Here is a 17,857-nt window from a genome sequence, read left to right on the forward strand (position 1 = left end):
GACTTGAATAATACATCGAGCTTTGCTACATGATATCGCAGTCTTAGATTGTCCAGTCTAGCAGCAGCTCCTGGTCTTTGCTGGAGAACATTATGCAGAGTGCTCAGCTGTGCGTCCGTCTCTTAGCCCCGTGCTGTTGAGGGAGGGCAGTTTTCCCATCATCCTTTAGGTGAAGAAGGATGGGCTGGAAAGGGTCGTGGTGAGCGTTGCAGAGAGGACGCTCTGCATTAATGAAGCTAATTTATCTGTGAATCAAAATTTGAGTGTGACTGCGGGGCGGGTAGGTGCTTTTTACATGCCCCATCAAAATGCCACTAAACCCTCCTCTCCTTCAGGAGTGTCACACGGGGTCACCTTGGGACAGGTGTGTGTGCGTTCACAGGCACACATGTGCACACACGTGTTGTGTATTTTGCAGTGTTCTCACTCCGCGCCTGGTGTGATTTGATCTTCCTGCCAGCGCAATAATTCCAAAACAAATTATTCCTAATTGCTGATGTATATCTTTTAAGCACACAGAATAATGGAGTCCTTTTTTTCCAATCCTTTTCCAGGGAATATCGAGTACAGCTGTCCGGCTACCAATGAGTGTGAGATCACCAAAAGGAGACGAAAGTCTTGCCAGGCCTGCCGCTTTATGAAATGTCTTAAAGTTGGCATGCTAAAAGAGGGTGAGTACTGGTTTTTCACACAAGCTCACACAACATATATATATGTGAGTGTGTGTTTGCTTTATCCTTTTATTTTTACTCTGCCCCTTGTGCAAAGCTGCATTATTTGGGGTCTCTGTTCAGTGCTGCTCCTCAGCACTACGAAAAAATCTAAGTACTGTTGTATCCATGGTTGTATATCACATAGGAAGCAGCGTGAAGCAGTTGAGTTCACAGTTCGCAGAGTGACGAGGGCTGCGGTGGATGAATGCTTTAAAGACTTTTGTCTGGAGTCTGTGTCCCTTATAAAACCACACACATGTAATTTTTAGACTTAATTTCAGTCACACTGTGGCTAAGCTTGGGTAACAAAACTAGCTCTTTATGTGCAGGAAAAGGTTATAGTTGAGGTGTTAGAACGCCTTTCTGGCAGTGAGTGCTTGGGTTCAAGTAACACTTTTGGCTACGGACACCCCGGTGCTTGTCTCTGTGATGCCGTATATGCCATGCTATATACTCCCTGGTGTAAATAGCCACATTAACTTTTCCACCCACTGGTGCAAATAGCATTGTTGGCTATTGCCACCTTGGTGCTAATAGCATCTGTCTAGATTAATTAACTGTCACATCAAAATCCTAAAGATCATATGCTTCTTAGGCAGCTTTCTCTGTTTATTAGTATATAAACTTTAGACTCTCCTCTATGGCACCAAATTGTCTTGTGATTCTATATTTTAAAATATATGAGATGGTGTAAAGATTTTATGATCAAGCTGAAATCAGGAGGTTTGCCTATATGTTAGAGTAAGCTGTCTGTTTTTCAATGGTTGTGGATCTGTGATGGTCACTCCGGTCTAGAGGATGGTCAGTGATATTAAAGCCAGCTGTGGCCTCAGGGAGACACCGGTGACATCACCCACAAGCCTTACTTACTTCTCCTCACACTGCCGAGCCTCTGAGTGTTTAACTCAGCCGGGTGGAAAAAGCTGCTGAGCTGGATATTCTTACCAAGACCGACTGAGATGTGTAACAGTACTCTTAAAAAGCACAGGCTGTTCCCCCAAGACTTCCCTCTCCCCTGGGCTCTGGGTGTCTCTCTCTCCATCTCCCACTCTGTCTGTCTGTCTGTCTCCCTTCCCCTCTCTTGCCTGCCGTATTGATCCACTAAATGCTTTCCGAATATCCCACCTCACTTCCTGCACGTGTTGTTTTTCCTCCAGTGTGAGTCCTCTGGGAGTACAGAGGGAAAATCTAGCCGATAGATTTTCTTTTTTTCTTTTTTCTTTCCACGGGAAGAGCATTTTTTTTATCTTTTCAGTTTGCAGAGCGAGAAGAACTATCCTACACCAATGCAAAGTCTATGAAAAGTCTAAATCATGCTATTTATACGCAGAGGGCTTGTGCTGAGCTTGGACTTCAGTGAACATTTCTGGACAGATGTCCATGAGAAAAAACAAAATCTCAAATTGCTGAAATACAGCCTATTTTAATTACATTTCTTTGTCTTATACTGAAACAAAGAATAATTTTTGAGCAACTGTGGTACGAACGCTGTATAGGACAATAAATGCACACTGACAGTAACAGTAAATTAATTGAATAATGTGCTGAAATAATCAGAATCAGAATACTTTATTGATCCCTGGGGGAAATTATTTTTTGTTACAGTGCTCCATTTTAAACCAACATTAAGACAAGACAGACAATACGCTAACTAAGAATAGTACAATATATACATATATATACATACATACATAAGTCACTTATAAATAAATAGTTGGAAAAGGCAGAAGTGTAGGCTTTCCATAGGTGTTGATGGCATAAAAGATATAAGAAAATAAAGATTTAGAGAAAAAGAAGCAAAGGAATTTTTAAAATATTTCATTCACACATTAGGATTTCTTTATTTCTACCAACATTAAGATTAAGTGTAATTGATTAGAGGAATGACTGCATCGTACATTTTATTAGGACGTAATATGTGCTCTGATAGCATTAATGTGTGTGTATGTGTTTCATAGTCCACACTGAATCCTAAATTAAAGAAACATACGATTTATAAATTTATTTATAAGCTCCACATAGAGAAAAACAACTGTTTCCTAAAAATAAAACCATGGCCATATAGTTTTGTACACATCTGGTAATAGCAGCCTGCACAAGTTGACTGCAATTTGTCCCAGTAACACAAGACTGCGTGTCACTCTTTTAGTTCACTTTCACTGACCCAGCTTCACTGTGACGTAGCTGCGTTTGTTCCTCTCAGACAGAGGGGCCGTCCGTTCTGTTTGGCATAACGCTACTATTTATACATGCAGCCATTTTTTATGTCTTAATCCTGGCCAAAATATCTCACACTGAGCCTTTGACTCTTGGCCAGAAGAAAAAAAAAATAGCAACACATTTGCTTCAGAAATAAAGCTGAAACTATTAGTGCATGCTTAAAGGAAAAACTGTGGGGTATTGTCAGCGGAGAGCCAGGCTAAGCCGGCCAGTGTGTGTGCGAGGCGCAGCGTCACAGCCACCGCAATATGTGGCACAGTAGGCGATTTTCTAAAAGTGATGGTGTTCAATTAAGAGTAAAAAGGACACTTAATCATGGCATACTGCAGTGGCGTGGACTCTTACAGATTTAAGGGGGACTTTGATCAGTGAACCAGTAGGGGGGAGGGGACAGCGGCTAGCCTCACTTTATGCTATGAGATCACCCTGCAACAAGTGACCAAGGGCTGGTCACCGACAAGGAACAATTACATTGTGTAATTTCTTAAAATGTTAACTTAAATGGTGTTTAACACTCTATTATCCTGCAAGGTTAGTTATATCATCAACAGGTTCAAACACGGAGGACTAATAACAGAAGGCACAAATGCAGACTCTGAACTGCAAGCAGCAGAGTGACATTGTGGGTAAAATCTAGGAAACACTAGCAAGGATTATAGATTCAATTCAGTTCTATTCTATTTTATTTACATAGCACCAAATCACAACAACTGTCACCTCAAGACGCTTTACCGTAAAATAAAGATCCTACAATAATACAGATAAAATCCCAACAATCAGACGTCTCCCTATGAGCAAGCAGTCGGTGACAGGGAGGAAAAACTCCCTTTCAATGGTTAGAAACCTGCGGACTCCGCTGCAACTGGTTTGAGTTAAGGGGAGGGAGACAGGACAAAAGATACACTGTGGAAGAAAGCCAGAGATTAATAATAACTAATGCAGCGTGGAATGAATCCAGAGGACTTAAAGACAACAGCACATTCCACAAACAGGAGATGGATACACTGAAAAGAATAAGGAAGCGTAGTGTTAAAGTATTCGCTTAATAAAGAAGGTTTCTATTATCCTCACAATTATCCAGACTCAGATTTGAAACGCAAATCTTTTAAACCAACAAAGACGAATGTTTGAGCGTCTACTGAAGGGATATTTTGAAGACACCCACAATTGTAGTGATGCCTCCACAGTCCAGACCTAAATACAATAATTACAGAGAAACCAGAAACCAGTTAACTTGTGTTTTATATCCATATCCAAGCCAGACCTAATCAGTTTGGCCCAAATATGTTTTGTGAGATCGCAGTAAACCTTGATCTTTGACATAAAAAAATAGCTGACTGACTCTCTGATGTGGATGAACTGAAAGCTTAAAAACAGATTTTTTAGGTGTAAACTCATGATTGTGGTGTCCAAACAGAAAAATGGTTTTATGTTGAAGGTTTACACATTTGAGCAAATTTCATTTTTCGTAGCAATCCTTGTCAATATTAAGCAGGCTTGTGTTTTTTTTACTTCTTTCCTTTGAAATGAAACCATTTTAACTTTTTAATTAATAAAATGTTTCCAGATACGTTTCTATTTTAACTATTATAATCTTCAGCTATTAACAGGTAAACATTGATAAATACATAAACTGGATATTGTAAGTTTCATAAGTTATTCATTTGTTCCCATTGCAAATTTCCCTCACGTTGGCAGTGGCTTCCTAAAAAACGCCTCCCTCGGGGTGCTGTGAGAGTTATATATTGTGATGAGTTGCTCTAGAAGTTTCCAATATTTCTCTTCCTCGTGCCAGTCGTGCCATCCTGACTTTTAAAGGGTAGCTGCCAGGGATTTTGAGCCCCATTAGTGGGTGGGGAAAACCCTTCTGCTGTGCGCCACCTGCCACTAATCAGCTGACTTTACTTCTTCGAACTTGGTTTGGTGGCTTCAGGTGTGATAGGGGTCTAAATAAATCAGGTATTCTAGCTGTGGCCAGTGCCAACATAATGCAAAGGGAATTTATGGATTATGCTTAAGGGTATGTTGAGCTAAGCTGTCTGTTTAAGATGTAACAGATTATTATTTTTCCAAGAAAATCGAATAAATAATATAGATGACAGGCCTCTCTCCTGGTTCGGCTTTACTGCTTTGTCAAAGCAGAGCACCTGGATGAGCCGGGTGGACGGCAGCGAAGGGCAGCTGTTCGAGGAAGCCTCATTCACTGACCCCTCAAATGTACAGCTGAGACTGATGAAAGGTCACAGGTCAGTGGAAAAACTTTCACGTAATTACAACTCACGGAAGGTATGGTGTCAGTCACAACTGCCAGGAGTCAGTGCCCCCAGCTAATAGCGGCGCTAATATCCCATAGCATTACTGTACGGTGTTAAATGATGCAAGAATCTACCGCGTGTGCATTTTTCAATTTCCGCTTTGAGTCACATCCTGCTGAAGAAGAGAGATGGATTCTTTTTTTCTTTTTGTGCCAGTAAGCATGGGTATCTATGTTGGTCCTTGAACAGGTGTCCGATCATCATGTTAACAAATTATCGTGTTCAAAAACCAAGTCCCACTGGAACAGAAGCATATCGCCTTATACCCACTGAGTGTCTGTCCTGGAAGAAGCAGGTCTGAGCATAAAAGGCGCTTACAGTTTGGTCTTTTAGTCACTACTGGTGGGTTCTAGTTCAGTGATGTTAGCTCGGTGTTTCTGTGGTTTATTCTTTGCATGCTGGGATTTTCTGACATCGCTGTAATGTGGTGGATGAACACAAGCTGCCAGACTATTTTGGCAACCTACACCGCTGTCTCGCCCTCTCCTAACCACAGATAGGGATCAGCAGTCTTTCCTGAGCGAACGTGGCTACCAGGGTAATGTTACAGCCTTATTTTCCTCCGGCCACATACACAAAAGATTAGTAAAGCCATATCCAATATCACAGACTGTCAGGTCCCTTCCAAATCAATAGGCTTAAATCAGAAACCAATCTATATGCTAAGATTACATCACCATAATAAAGATATACCCAAAGTCTATACTCTGTGGGCGTCTTCAGAACCAGAATTTTTAGCATGTGTTGGTCTGCACCATTCGAAGTACTTGAACTATAAGTGAGAAGGACCCCTCCCTTCTTGCCACTTGTTTTTTCTTGTACCGTAAACTTGTCTATCTAACAGCACATGTGTGGGGGCTTGTTTGCTTTTTAGGGTGTCAGAGTAGCTGGCAGAATGCAGCTGAAAGTCAGCGCCCACCCAGAGGCTCTGCACTGGCCTGTCCTCACTGTCTGGCAGGTGATAGATCAGACACGGAGGCTAACACGTGTTCCTCCGAAGAAAAGGATTTAGCGAAGCGCTGACCTCATAACAACCCTTCTATACATGTACTCGCTTCCCAACACACATGTTAAAATGTATATCACCCCTGACAAGGGGCTCAGAATCGCTCCTTGAGGTCCCATGCTTGTCACTGACACCGTTCTAGCTTTTTAAAAACATTTTATTTTGTCCACTACACCAGCTTCAACTTCATGAATGATCTCGGCCCTTCTCGAGCTCTGCAGATGTTTTTTATTAGAGCTGCATCTGTGGTTAGGGCGGCACTGCGAGACAAAATAATAGCCCTTTGTGGACACGCTGGCTCAGATTTATGTAAGTGTAAAACATGATAAAGAGTGATACAAGTGCCATGGCAGTTACGGTTAAGCAGTGCCAGCATTGCCAGGCCACCGGGAGGGGGTTGCAGCAGATGGTGCACCATGTTAATACCCAACCCAATCCAGTTCCCTTCAACTTTTTGTGTCGTCTTTTCTTCGCCTTTCCCTTCTTATTTTCAGCCCACCCAGACTTAAGAAAAAAACCCGATGACAGCCTTTACTGTAGCTCTTTCTGACTTTCCAGATCAGATGTTGAGAGGCAGCCCTGGAAGGGCAGAGCGGCTGCGCTTTGCAAAGGGTGAGCAGGCTGCGTCGGAGGGGGCTGCACGCCGCATCCCTCTGATTTTTCCCAGCTAAAATAGGGAGCTCCTAATCTCCCTTTGGCAGCGTTAGCCAGCCAGCCAATTCTGACACATTCTCTCGAAAGAAGCGCCTCTGACAGGTGAAAGGCTGAAAATAGTTGAGAGTGAGAAGCTTAAACACGCATGTACACACGAGCACATGTTCACATAGTAACACACAGTCTCGATATGAGACACATGCACCTTTCAGTGATGACAGCTGCTCTGTAGAGCATCTTTTTGTACCAGAAGAATGAATCTCATTTATATCATGAATGTTTTTTTTGGACACTTTTTTTTGTTTTTGCTCAACCTTCTGTCTTCCTTTGTGTATTTTTGTTTTTCTGGCTTCAGTTTTACATTGAAGACACTGCTGATGTGGGTGTTTTTCAGCATATAGACCGATGTTTCTGACCACATTGCGAAGAATGTGGATTTAGACAATTTGGGTGGGGGCTTTAGGCCGAAAATTTAATCACATACTTAACTCAGATTTCATTCATGAAGCGAAACACTGTCACTTTAATAAGAAATTTGCCTTAACGTTTTAACAAGTCAATAAATGTTGTGTATGTGAAAGCAAAACAGATCAGGTGGCTGTAAAGATTGCTCCAATGTAAATATGCCTCATCGTCTTGCCACACACATGTGCACGCACACAAACACACTCACATAGCAAGAATAGACTTTCAGCCAAGTATCTCAGCCCGTCTTTCTCGCAGTCAGCACAAAGTTATGAGCGTGCTGTAGTATGTGAATTCATATTATCCAGCACACACATTTCTTTTACCCCATAACCTCACCCATGCATCCATACTTTGCCTGTCACACTTTATGAAAGGCCAGCAACCATAAAAAAGGATCTGGATGCCTTTAAGATGATCTGTGGACCCGCCTGGCCCCCGCCGCCCCCAACCCATGTCAGAGGCTCTCGTCTGGACCCGCATTGTCTTGAAGCGCGGAGGCCGATGTGGTTTTGGGCCTGAGGTTAGGAATGCGGTGCTGACGATGACACACACTGCCCCCCTCGCACCCTCTCCGGCCCTCTTCCAGGGGCCTCATTCAGCTGTCTTGTTGTGGTCATATTCTCAGTACTGTTCCATATCACATGGGGAGGAGATAATCCCGCACTGGTGAGATCAGGTGGTCATTGGGACAGGCAGGGCCGACAGAGAGAGGATGTACAAATTGAGAAAGAAGAAACCATCAGAAAACAGATATATTCATCCAAGCACAGCAGATTGTTCTGTTTGATTTTCCAACCCTCCCACTCTTCAGCCTTATCTAACCCTTGTTTTTTTCCCTTGTCGTTGTCCCTGCCCTCCTGCCTCGGGTCTCTGCTGTTTGGAGCGCCGCTAAGCTGTAAACTGAAACTGGTTAGCGCTGAGCTCTTAATTCTTGTCAGCGTCTATTAATTATGGGCCAGTTGGATGTTCGAGTTCAAACAGCCCCCGCGGATCTTGGAATTCTAACTCTGGCTGTTTGGTCACTTGTCGCTTGTTGTAGCTACATGACCTAGCAGCCCACGGCAGGGAAACTGGTGTGTGTGTGTGTCAGTGTGTGTGTGTCTTGATAATGTTAGGGGCAAAAGCAGCAACAATTCACTGTCAGTTAGCCTTACAAGAACATGCTGCATGAATTCGGTTTTGGTACCTTCTTAATATATTTATGCATTAAACAAGCTTATTATTGTGAAAGGCTTAACTAACTGCATAACCCTTTATTAGGCCTCTGTGTACCATTAAATAGAGAGAGAGAGGCTCCTGAACTGATTTAATATCTGGAGTACATGCACACTGTTTCCTGAAGCCCAATTTATCATTTTAAATTTAACTTAACCAAGAGTAATGCTAAAAACAACCACTAAAGCTCCATCTATCGCAAACCCAGCTCCTGCCTGCCTAACTGACTAATTAAAACCGCATCCACATGTGTTCAAAGAACAAGAAGTCTATTTGCAAGCCTTATTGATTACTTTAAGGCGTACAAATGGAAAGCTGTGTTAGGAGAGGGGCTCTCGATTTAGCTTCAATCTGCCAGGCATAAAATGATCTCACTGTGTTTGCTGGGAAGAATGAGCTCCCTCTGGGCACGGTGGGTAATTAGGTTAGTGGATAGTCGGTGTCAGGAAATTGAAAGACCATCCTAATCGGATTCTTTTGTTTCCAGGGGAATCAAAGGAATTTATATGAGTCACTGGGAAATCTCACACGACTTAATTCCACTTGACCATGTAAAATCTGTTTGCTCTCCCTCAGTGCTCAAACAACTTTTAATGCAAACGTATCAATTCAGGAGACAAGGTGCATCCAGCCCGCATCCTCTGTGATGGCTTTGAAGATAATCCTGCATGTGAATGCTTAAACTTCCACTCAGAAGTCCTGCTTGATGGTTGAAAGGTTAAAAATAAAGGAATGTAACTGTTTATGTAGATAAATGACAGAAAAATGCTGTTATCCTAATTTTTGTACTGTATATTATATGAAGAATGGTTATATAGTATTTGTCATATACAGGGTAGAAAATTAAAAACCCTGAAATGCTCGTGAGAGTCTGATGACACAGCAAAATAGGTCAAGTTTTCCCCCCAATAAATAGGCTACAGTTTTATAATAAGCTGTAGCAAATACGATGCCATAAAATAGGTCGTTATAACTGAATGTAACTTTCAAAAATTAAGCATATAAAAAGAAAGTGAGAAAGTCAGCAGCAACGCCTACTTCCAAACATAACAAGTGAAAAGTTCCCTTTTATTTTATTTTGCTACGTAATCATTACGTTTTGTGGATTCGTCAGAGTGGCTTTGGTTTATCTTATGCATACGTGATATTTTTAATTATTTTTCTTTGCAGGTGTGCGTCTGGATCGAGTGAGAGGGGGGCGTCAGAAGTACAAGCGGCGGTTGGATGCCGAAAACGGCGCCTACCTCGGCCTCACCCTCCCCCCTCCAGCCAAAAAACCACGTGAGTTGCTTTTTTGTTGCTTTTTTCTTTTTTTCATTTAAAATCTCACTCAGTAACAATGTGTGTATTACCTGAGCATTACAAAAAGCATTAACTTTATTAGTTAATATGATGGGACATAAAGCTGTGAAATGAATCCCCTTGAGGAATATGGCGAGAGCATTGTTATCTACATCCAAAGATGAGATTGATGTGGCACAATATGATCATATTTTAGGCAAACACTGTTGCCTAAAACTGTCGCACACCACAGTACATTTATATTCCTTCACGCCCTCCGTCCTTCTCTCTATCTCTCTCTCTGTCTCTTCCCCCTCTTAGTGACAAAGATCGTCTCTCATTTGCTGGTGGTGGAGCCAGAGAAGATCTATGCCATGCCTGACCCCACCATGCCGGACGGAGACATCAAGGCTCTGACAACGCTTTGTGACTTGGCTGACCGCGAGCTGGTGGTCATCATTGGCTGGGCCAAACATATCCCAGGTAGAAACATGTGACTGCTCTTGACTGAACCTGTCATCAGGGCTCTGGCTTTCCAAACACTTGTCTTAATGTGAAATTTCAGACATAGGTGCTTTTTATACAGGCCATCTATTAAGTTGCTAAAAAAAAAAAAAAAAAAAGGTTCACGTGTGGTCTTGTGCAGTTAGTAAAGCGGAGGAGAAACTGCTCCCATTTGCTCTTTGATTTGCTCAAATGTTACAGTGTGAGATTACTGGAGTACTTCACCGACTGCTGTACATAACCCGCCACCCCCTCCCGTTCATACGCATGCACACACACAGGATAATTAACATCTGCTACTCATCTGCACCTAAGGGAGAAGCTAGTCCCATATTCTAAAATCTAATCAATAAAGAGCAGCTGAAACCTTTGATTTGACTGGGGTGGGGTGGAGTGGGGTGGGAGAGTCTGTGGGGGGGACCCGCCCCTATGTCAATGTATTCCATTTCAATCCCAGACTTAAAGAAAGCAATCCTCTTACTTACTTAAGGAGACTACACAGGGCCTGTGGTGAAATTGATTTATTTAGGGAAATACTGATGGATTTCCCTTCTCCTTGTTGATGAATTCTTAAATAAGACTTGCTATGCAAATGTTCTTAGATCTTCCGTTCTTCTCATCTTTATCGGCTGAAGGAGACACTTTGGACCTCCGCGTGTTCATAAGGAGCACTGGCTGGTTTCAAAGTATATGCAAGCCATTGATCTGGTTAAATAAAGCATGTAAAAGACACACGTGTTGTCAATTCAATTATTATTCAATTAAAGCTAGTAATATTCTTCACTGATGCATTTCTTAAAGGGGTTCCTAATTGATTAAAATAAATGGCAGCAGTCAGGACACAAATTTTATCTTCAGTTGTCTTTTGTTGTGCATTTATTTCAAGGTGATAACAAAAAAAAGCAAATCCTTACGTCAGAGTAAGGAACTAAAAAAGGTCTCATGCTTGCTTAAACACAATTAATTAGTCGTAAAAACAAAAATGAATTTATTCAGAGTAAATAAAAAATGATTTTTTGCCAAAACAATGGAGTTTTTTTCTCTCTGTCTCCTTTTGGGCTGGCACAGTGCTGTCCTATTTGTCCCATTTACTGACTCATCGTCCACACTTAAAGCAAGACTATGAATCGTTTGCTGAGCAGTGGCCCAGAGTAGTTATAGGACGATGGCAAATACGGTTATGGGAAAAAGAAAGTACATCCTCTTTTAATTTTGTGGCTTTACATATCAGGACATAATAAAAATTATCTGTTTAAAATTAAGTAAATAAAGCCTCAAAGGAAATGCACATGACATGTAACCTGTGTCATTATTTATTTGACAAAAACTAAAAGATGTAGAAGTGTGTAAACAAAGTACAACCTTACTGCTTCTGTAGGAAATAGAAAGATAAGTGGCAGCAAGCTGCTACTAATCAAGTTAATTAATTGATCATCAGCGAGGGTGAGCACCTCTGTGAAAACTGAGGTTTTGGCAGTTTGCTGGTCTGCGGTATTCAGATGTGTGTTAATGTAATGCCAAGCAGCAAAGATATCAGGAATGTATGGGCTCAAATTGTGGTCATAAATATTTTGTACTTGTAAATCAAATGCGTAGTTGTGAACTGAGTTTTGTAACCTTGTAAACCAAAATATCTGAAACTTTTATATGGAAAGCGCCACTCCAACAGCCAAACCCATCTGTTCTCTGATTGGATTGTTAAATTTGTGATTGAGATGACATTGACCAATCAGCTGAAAGGAAGAAAAAACGGGTCAAAATTCGTACTTGTATGTTGAAACTCACACACAGCCAGGAAACTTGAGCGCAGAGCTTTACACATAGTTTTTTGTTTTGTATCTGTAAGCAGACCTTAACAAAAAAAACTGTAACTTGTGTAAATATTTTTACAAACACAAATCTTTTTTACACACACAAACAAATTCTCATCTACGAATGCACAAACATAAAATTTTCAGATATTTTGGTTTACAAGGTTACAAAACTCAGTAGTACAAAATATTTATGACCACAATTTGAGCCCAATGTTCTTGCACATCAGTCTGGTAAGAGTTAAAGTTTGTTTTGTTTTTTTAATTGAACTCCAGTGAGAAAGCTTATTCACGGGTGGAAAAAGGATCAAGGTGTTGTAATGGCCCAGTCAAAGTCTAGACCTCAATCTCATTGAAATACAGGGGACCTTAAGAGAGCTTGACATAAACAAACCTCAATGGGCTAAATCAGTGGCGTAAAGAAGGTTACAATGATTTGATGTCATACAGAAAACAGTTACTTCAAGTTATTGTCGCTAAAGCCGGTTCTACTAACAACTGAATCATGGGGCGTATTTATTTAGCATTTTGGCTTTGTTTAATAAATAATGACACTTATATGTCATTTTGTTGTTTGCCTTCAAAGTAAAAGTTGACGCTTTTGAAATGCATTGGCTGATGCAGGAAAATTTACTCTAATGGTAAATATTTTTTATTTCCGGTTTGCGTTGTACTTTTTTAAGTTTAACTAAAGCTCAGAGAGATGTCTGCAAGTATTTGCAGTACTTCCATGCAAACTACTGACAACCCTGGCAACTAACTAGGGACCTTACCTGACAACCTTATGACCTTTGTTTGCCAGATGGTCGTTGACAGGCTCGTGTGATTGAGGCCTTAGCAGTAAGAAAAGTTCAGGAATGGAGAATGACATTAGGAGACAACTCCTCCACATTATGTGTCAATTTGCTGTAGACCAGTGATTCTCAAATGTATGCTGTGTTCCACTAGTGGGGCACCTAGCCACTTCATCCACAGTCAGCCAAGTGGGCAACCATCTGAAAACAGCATCGATTGCATAGTGGAGTAACATGAAGGAAGTTACCTGTTGGGGAAAGCTTACATCATCTGTTTGGACTGTGGGCCAAAATGAGCTGAGCCCAAACCAGCCCTTTGAACTTTACATGAATGTTTAGGAAAAGAGAAGCCTTATTAAACGATTAGCCAATGGAGGGTTGCTGGGGTTTGAGACATGCTGTCTCACCACTCTCGAGTTTACATCGAGAAACAAGCGTTAACAGGAACAAAAGGAGCTTCCCTGACCCAAATGCACAGTTTTTGGGTTTTGTTTTTTGTTTTTTACTCCTGACCTCTTTTCCATCCAACATCTTGTGAACAAGGGAAAAAATCTAATTCAGGTGTATTTTTCATAAAAGAGCCAAATAGGGTAACTACAGTCAAATTCCTCAATTTAATGGAGCCCCATGGGGCCTGTAATGAATTTTACTGTAATGTTTTTCCACTGCCTTATTCTCATTACATTTTTTTATATATATACATATATATATAAATATAAATAAAAAAGTATTGATCTTGTATGGTGTGAGGATCTAAATCCAGATCTGTCAGAGTTATTAAAGGCAGCACGTGACACTCTGGAGACATTTTACCCGCGGCCACTGGGTCAAAGTGTCACCAAGTAACGATTAAGACAAAAGGGGTCCCTACAGTTTAACAGTCCACTCCCTCCATTACACTCATAGCCCACTGCGCAAATGGCCTTAACGATGAGGTAATAGGAGTCATTAGCGCAGATCGCTCCATTAATGTGAAAGTCCTTCAGCATCCACATGTGGAGAGCTGGGAAGAAACATGTAATACTCCTTAGGTATTGTGGTACACGTGTTCATTGTGAAGGCTTAAATATTTGTGTTTTACAGCTGGAAAGAAGTAATTTGATGAATTTTTAATCCTCACAGTTTAGTTTGGTTTAGGTTTTTTTGTGTGCAAAGGAGCCAATTAAAAATATTGAAGTTTTTAAAAAATAAAACAAAAACACACATTTTGGCTTCAAGAACATGATAGGAGACATGTTATTGTGGCCCTTGATTTGTAACCACACACACACAGACCACCTCACAAAGCGTAGACTACATTCAAGTCAAAAGCGTACAGCGCCCTCTATTCACTTTATCTAATGCTCGTTCTTTTTCCTTTCTTTTTCTCTGTTTCTGTCCCGCGCACCCTCTGCCATAATATCTTTCACACACACTCTCTGGCTTCCTTGTTCTCCTGTTCCCCTGGCTCTCCCTCTCCTACTCCTCCTGCTCATATAGGGCCCTCAAGTCTCATTATTACCTCTGTCTTTTTATTAGGCCCATTAGGGCTCTTAGGAGGCCTGTAATGATACTAAATGAATAGAGAGTGAACTGCTGTCTGTTTTAGACCTCGCTCTCAATGACAGCTTCAAGCTTCACTGCCAACCACTCAGTCTCCTCACTGTACTGAGCAGGGCCTCAGTTATCTTACACGCACCTGTATTTTTTTGTTGCATTACCAGAACCCTGCCAAACAGTTCTTTTTTTGGGGACCTGGGGACCTTTAAAGAAATAGACATATTGCTGACTAACATGCTACATTGGCTAAATATGGGTTTTTACAGTGTTACAGTATTGTAATGTGTTTGGTGAAACGGCAACACCCCTCTCCCCACACACACACACACACACACACACACACACACACACAACAACAACAGCCTCCCCCTGCAGGTCAATGCATTACTACAAAAGCTGCCCCACAGTTTGCAGAGCACAACATGGTTTTAAAACAGTGAACAGTGTGATAGATGTAAAAGCAACAAAAATACTTCTGATTTTGATTTTAAAGTTAGCAAAAAACAGTCCCTATTTATTTTAATGCTCAAATAAATAGGGACATTTTGTTATATAACTTACTGTCTCTTTCTTTATGGCTAAAAAATTTCATTTTGATTACATTTTGTCAGCGTAGTAAATCTTTTTGTAACTATTAGCATTAAAATGTATTTGATCACTAAAAAAAACAGCAGTTTACATAGTTGGATCAAAATTTTGCAGTGTTACAAACCTTACTATTCCCTGTAGCCATGCACTTGGCAATGGGAAGAAAAAGACTCCCTTTTAACAGGAAGAAACCTCAGACAGAACTAGGGGGACGGGGAGGGGCAGCCATCTGCCTCAGTCAGCTGTGGGGAGTGGCGAGAGAAGAGATGAGCGCAGAGCAATAACACACTATAAACACTGAGCAGGTTAGTTGGGCTCGTAACTACAGATCATAAATGTGTAGCTTGTGCAGAGAGGTGCAAAGAGAGAGTACAAAGCACAAGCTGGAGGAGAGAGAATTCAAATTTAATGGCATGCAGTAGTGGCAGATAAATGCTTTTTTCAGGGTCACTGAGATAGTTTAATTATCAAAAAGAAAATTGTCAAGCTTAGTTATAAAAGTAGAGAATGTGTCTCTTTCCAGTCCCTGTTGGTATACTTGCTGTGGCATTTTTGTAACAAGGAGTTCAGCCTGGAATTGAAAAATGTTTGGACTAGTTCTTCTAGTATCTGAGACAGGGTGTTCCTAATTTTGGCAATAATGCACAGAGTGAAGAGGTAAAAGACATACTTTGGTGAAAAATGGCCTCGTTAGCAAAACTTAGCTTAAAAGAGTTAGCAGTAACTTCTGAGTTTTAGGCATTTATGGGTATTTGAGTAGCCCTCTATTTACATGTATTCAGTCTTTTTTTTACAGTTTTTTTACAGCGACCCTCTATACTATAGATTAGATTAGATTCTATAGATTAGTGTCATAATTTTCCTTTTTGATAAAGCATTTGTTAGAGGTGGATCAGGTGACCCTATATCCTCCCATAGTTATGCTGTAGGCTGCTGTTTCTTCTTCACTCACATTTTTTCACTTACTATGTGTTTATACACCACTCTGCATCTAATTATTACTTATGCTTTGGAAAACAGCCAGAGATTAATAATATCTTTTGTCGTGTCTCCCTCCCCTCGCCCCCAAACAGTCATGACAGACGGCTGCCTCTCCCTGACCCTGGTTCTGTCGGAGGTTTCTTCTTGTTAAAAGGTTGTTTTTTTTCTTTCCCACTGTCGCCAAGAGCTTGCTCATAGCACTTTGTCTGATTGTTGGGTTTTTGATGAATTATTGTAGGGTCTTCCTACATAAAGCGCCTTGAGATGATGGTTTTTTTCCACTATATAAATAAAATTGAGTTGAAGTAAAGTGAACTGTAACCTCCAAAAATTAGGCTTCATTGAGCCCTATAAGTAGTAATTTGCACTCTTGCACTGACATTTTTTTATTCAAAGTGTCTTTTAGGCATTTTCCAATAGTCTAGATTTCTTTAAAATAATTTAAAGAAATCACTTTAAGTTTAAAATAATTTTACCTAAACCTAGTTTCGGGTGCTTCTTTGTTCACAAGGGTCACCACAGCTGATAGCTCCCCATGTTTTTTTTTCTGACGCAACCCTAAAGGGGATTTCTGTCTCAACTGGAATGGAACCAGCAACCTTTTGTTTGTGAAGCAAATGTCTAAGTCACTACACTATGAAGACGCATAGCGATAAAGCCTATAGGATGTAAAATTAAGGATTTTGATTTATTCAGCTAACAAGTAAAACATAAATACTCTAAAACCCTGTAGTTTAGCAGAACAGCGTCGCTGTTCATGTTCTTCATCTCCATGCAGAGAGACTGCAAACACAGAGATGCTGACGTTGCCTGGTTTGCTCAGTATTGTGTCATGTTTGGTCAAACGGCATCAAATCACTAGGGTGAAATATTGATATTTCATCAGGGGGATTCACCCTCCACAGTGACACTTAACTCAGCCACCTCCAGGCGACGCACATCCAGCTCCAGGCTAACCCAAGGGAAACCAGGAAGTCACTAAATTGCTTCAGTAAATTGAGTGTTTAAAAAAAAGAGAAAAGAAAAAGGTGGCCAGGAGTGCTGGGGGAAAATAAGGGAAATATATGCATGTCTTCACCAATGAGTCACAAAATGAAAAGCACAGTGCAATGTTCTGCTGGGAAAACCTTTAGTCCTGGCCTCCATGCAGATGTTACTTTGACATGTCACAAGTTCCAAAATTGCACAGGAGCAACTGGAGGAATTTTACAAAGAGCTCGAAACTTTATTTACAAAGTCCAGTTGAGCATCTGTCCCACATGCAAAAACAGCCCAGGTTCACGAAGGCCACACCCAGCAGCTCTCAAGACTCAAAGCATTTGTTACCAATGTCCTGATGCCTGACACTACAGGTTACCCATGATAAGCAAGCTTTTGGCATCACAAAGGGAGGGCATTCTGCACAATTGGTGGTTTTATGTTGAGGCAGTATATTAAAGGTATGCTACATTAAATGGAGCTAATAAGCATGATTTTTAGCCTTAAGTGTTCTTGCTTTATAGTTATTTAAACGGGTTGTTTCTGTATGTAACTATGCTACTTTTTTCTAACTGTCAGACTTATTTTGTCCTGCCTAGGGATGGGTATCGTTTAGGTTTTATCCGATACTGGTGCCAAATCGGTACTTTTGAAACGGTGCCGGTGCTCAAACGGTGCTTAAAGAATGGAGAACACAAAATTGGTCCAAAAACCTCTCATGTTCAGCTGTTGTAAAAAATATAACAATGTTAGCCTTTTCTGCAGCTATGGGGCATATATGGTATCACTC

The 17,857-nt window shown here is 40.9% G+C and overlaps 1 protein-coding gene across 1 annotated transcript in view; it reads left to right on the plus strand.

Moving 5' to 3' along the window:
• The window catches only part of LOC147312506 (steroid hormone receptor ERR2-like), a 42,576-nt gene that overhangs the window by 13,904 nt on the left and 10,815 nt on the right, over window positions 1-17,857 (plus strand). The window contains exons 3-5 of the mRNA XM_086263946.1: window positions 555-671; window positions 9,762-9,872; window positions 10,194-10,355. Coding sequence (XP_086120072.1) covers window positions 555-671; window positions 9,762-9,872; window positions 10,194-10,355 — 390 coding nt within the window. The remainder of the gene's footprint in view (window positions 1-554; window positions 672-9,761; window positions 9,873-10,193; window positions 10,356-17,857) is intronic.

Source organism: Aulonocara sp. 'chitande type north' Nkhata Bay, linkage group LG15 (genome assembly GCF_057382095.1).
Source record: "Aulonocara sp. 'chitande type north' Nkhata Bay isolate Kocher_YH1m ecotype deep benthic linkage group LG15, A_spYH_male_GT1.1, whole genome shotgun sequence".
NCBI lineage: Eukaryota > Metazoa > Chordata > Actinopteri > Cichliformes > Cichlidae > Aulonocara > Aulonocara sp. 'chitande type north' Nkhata Bay.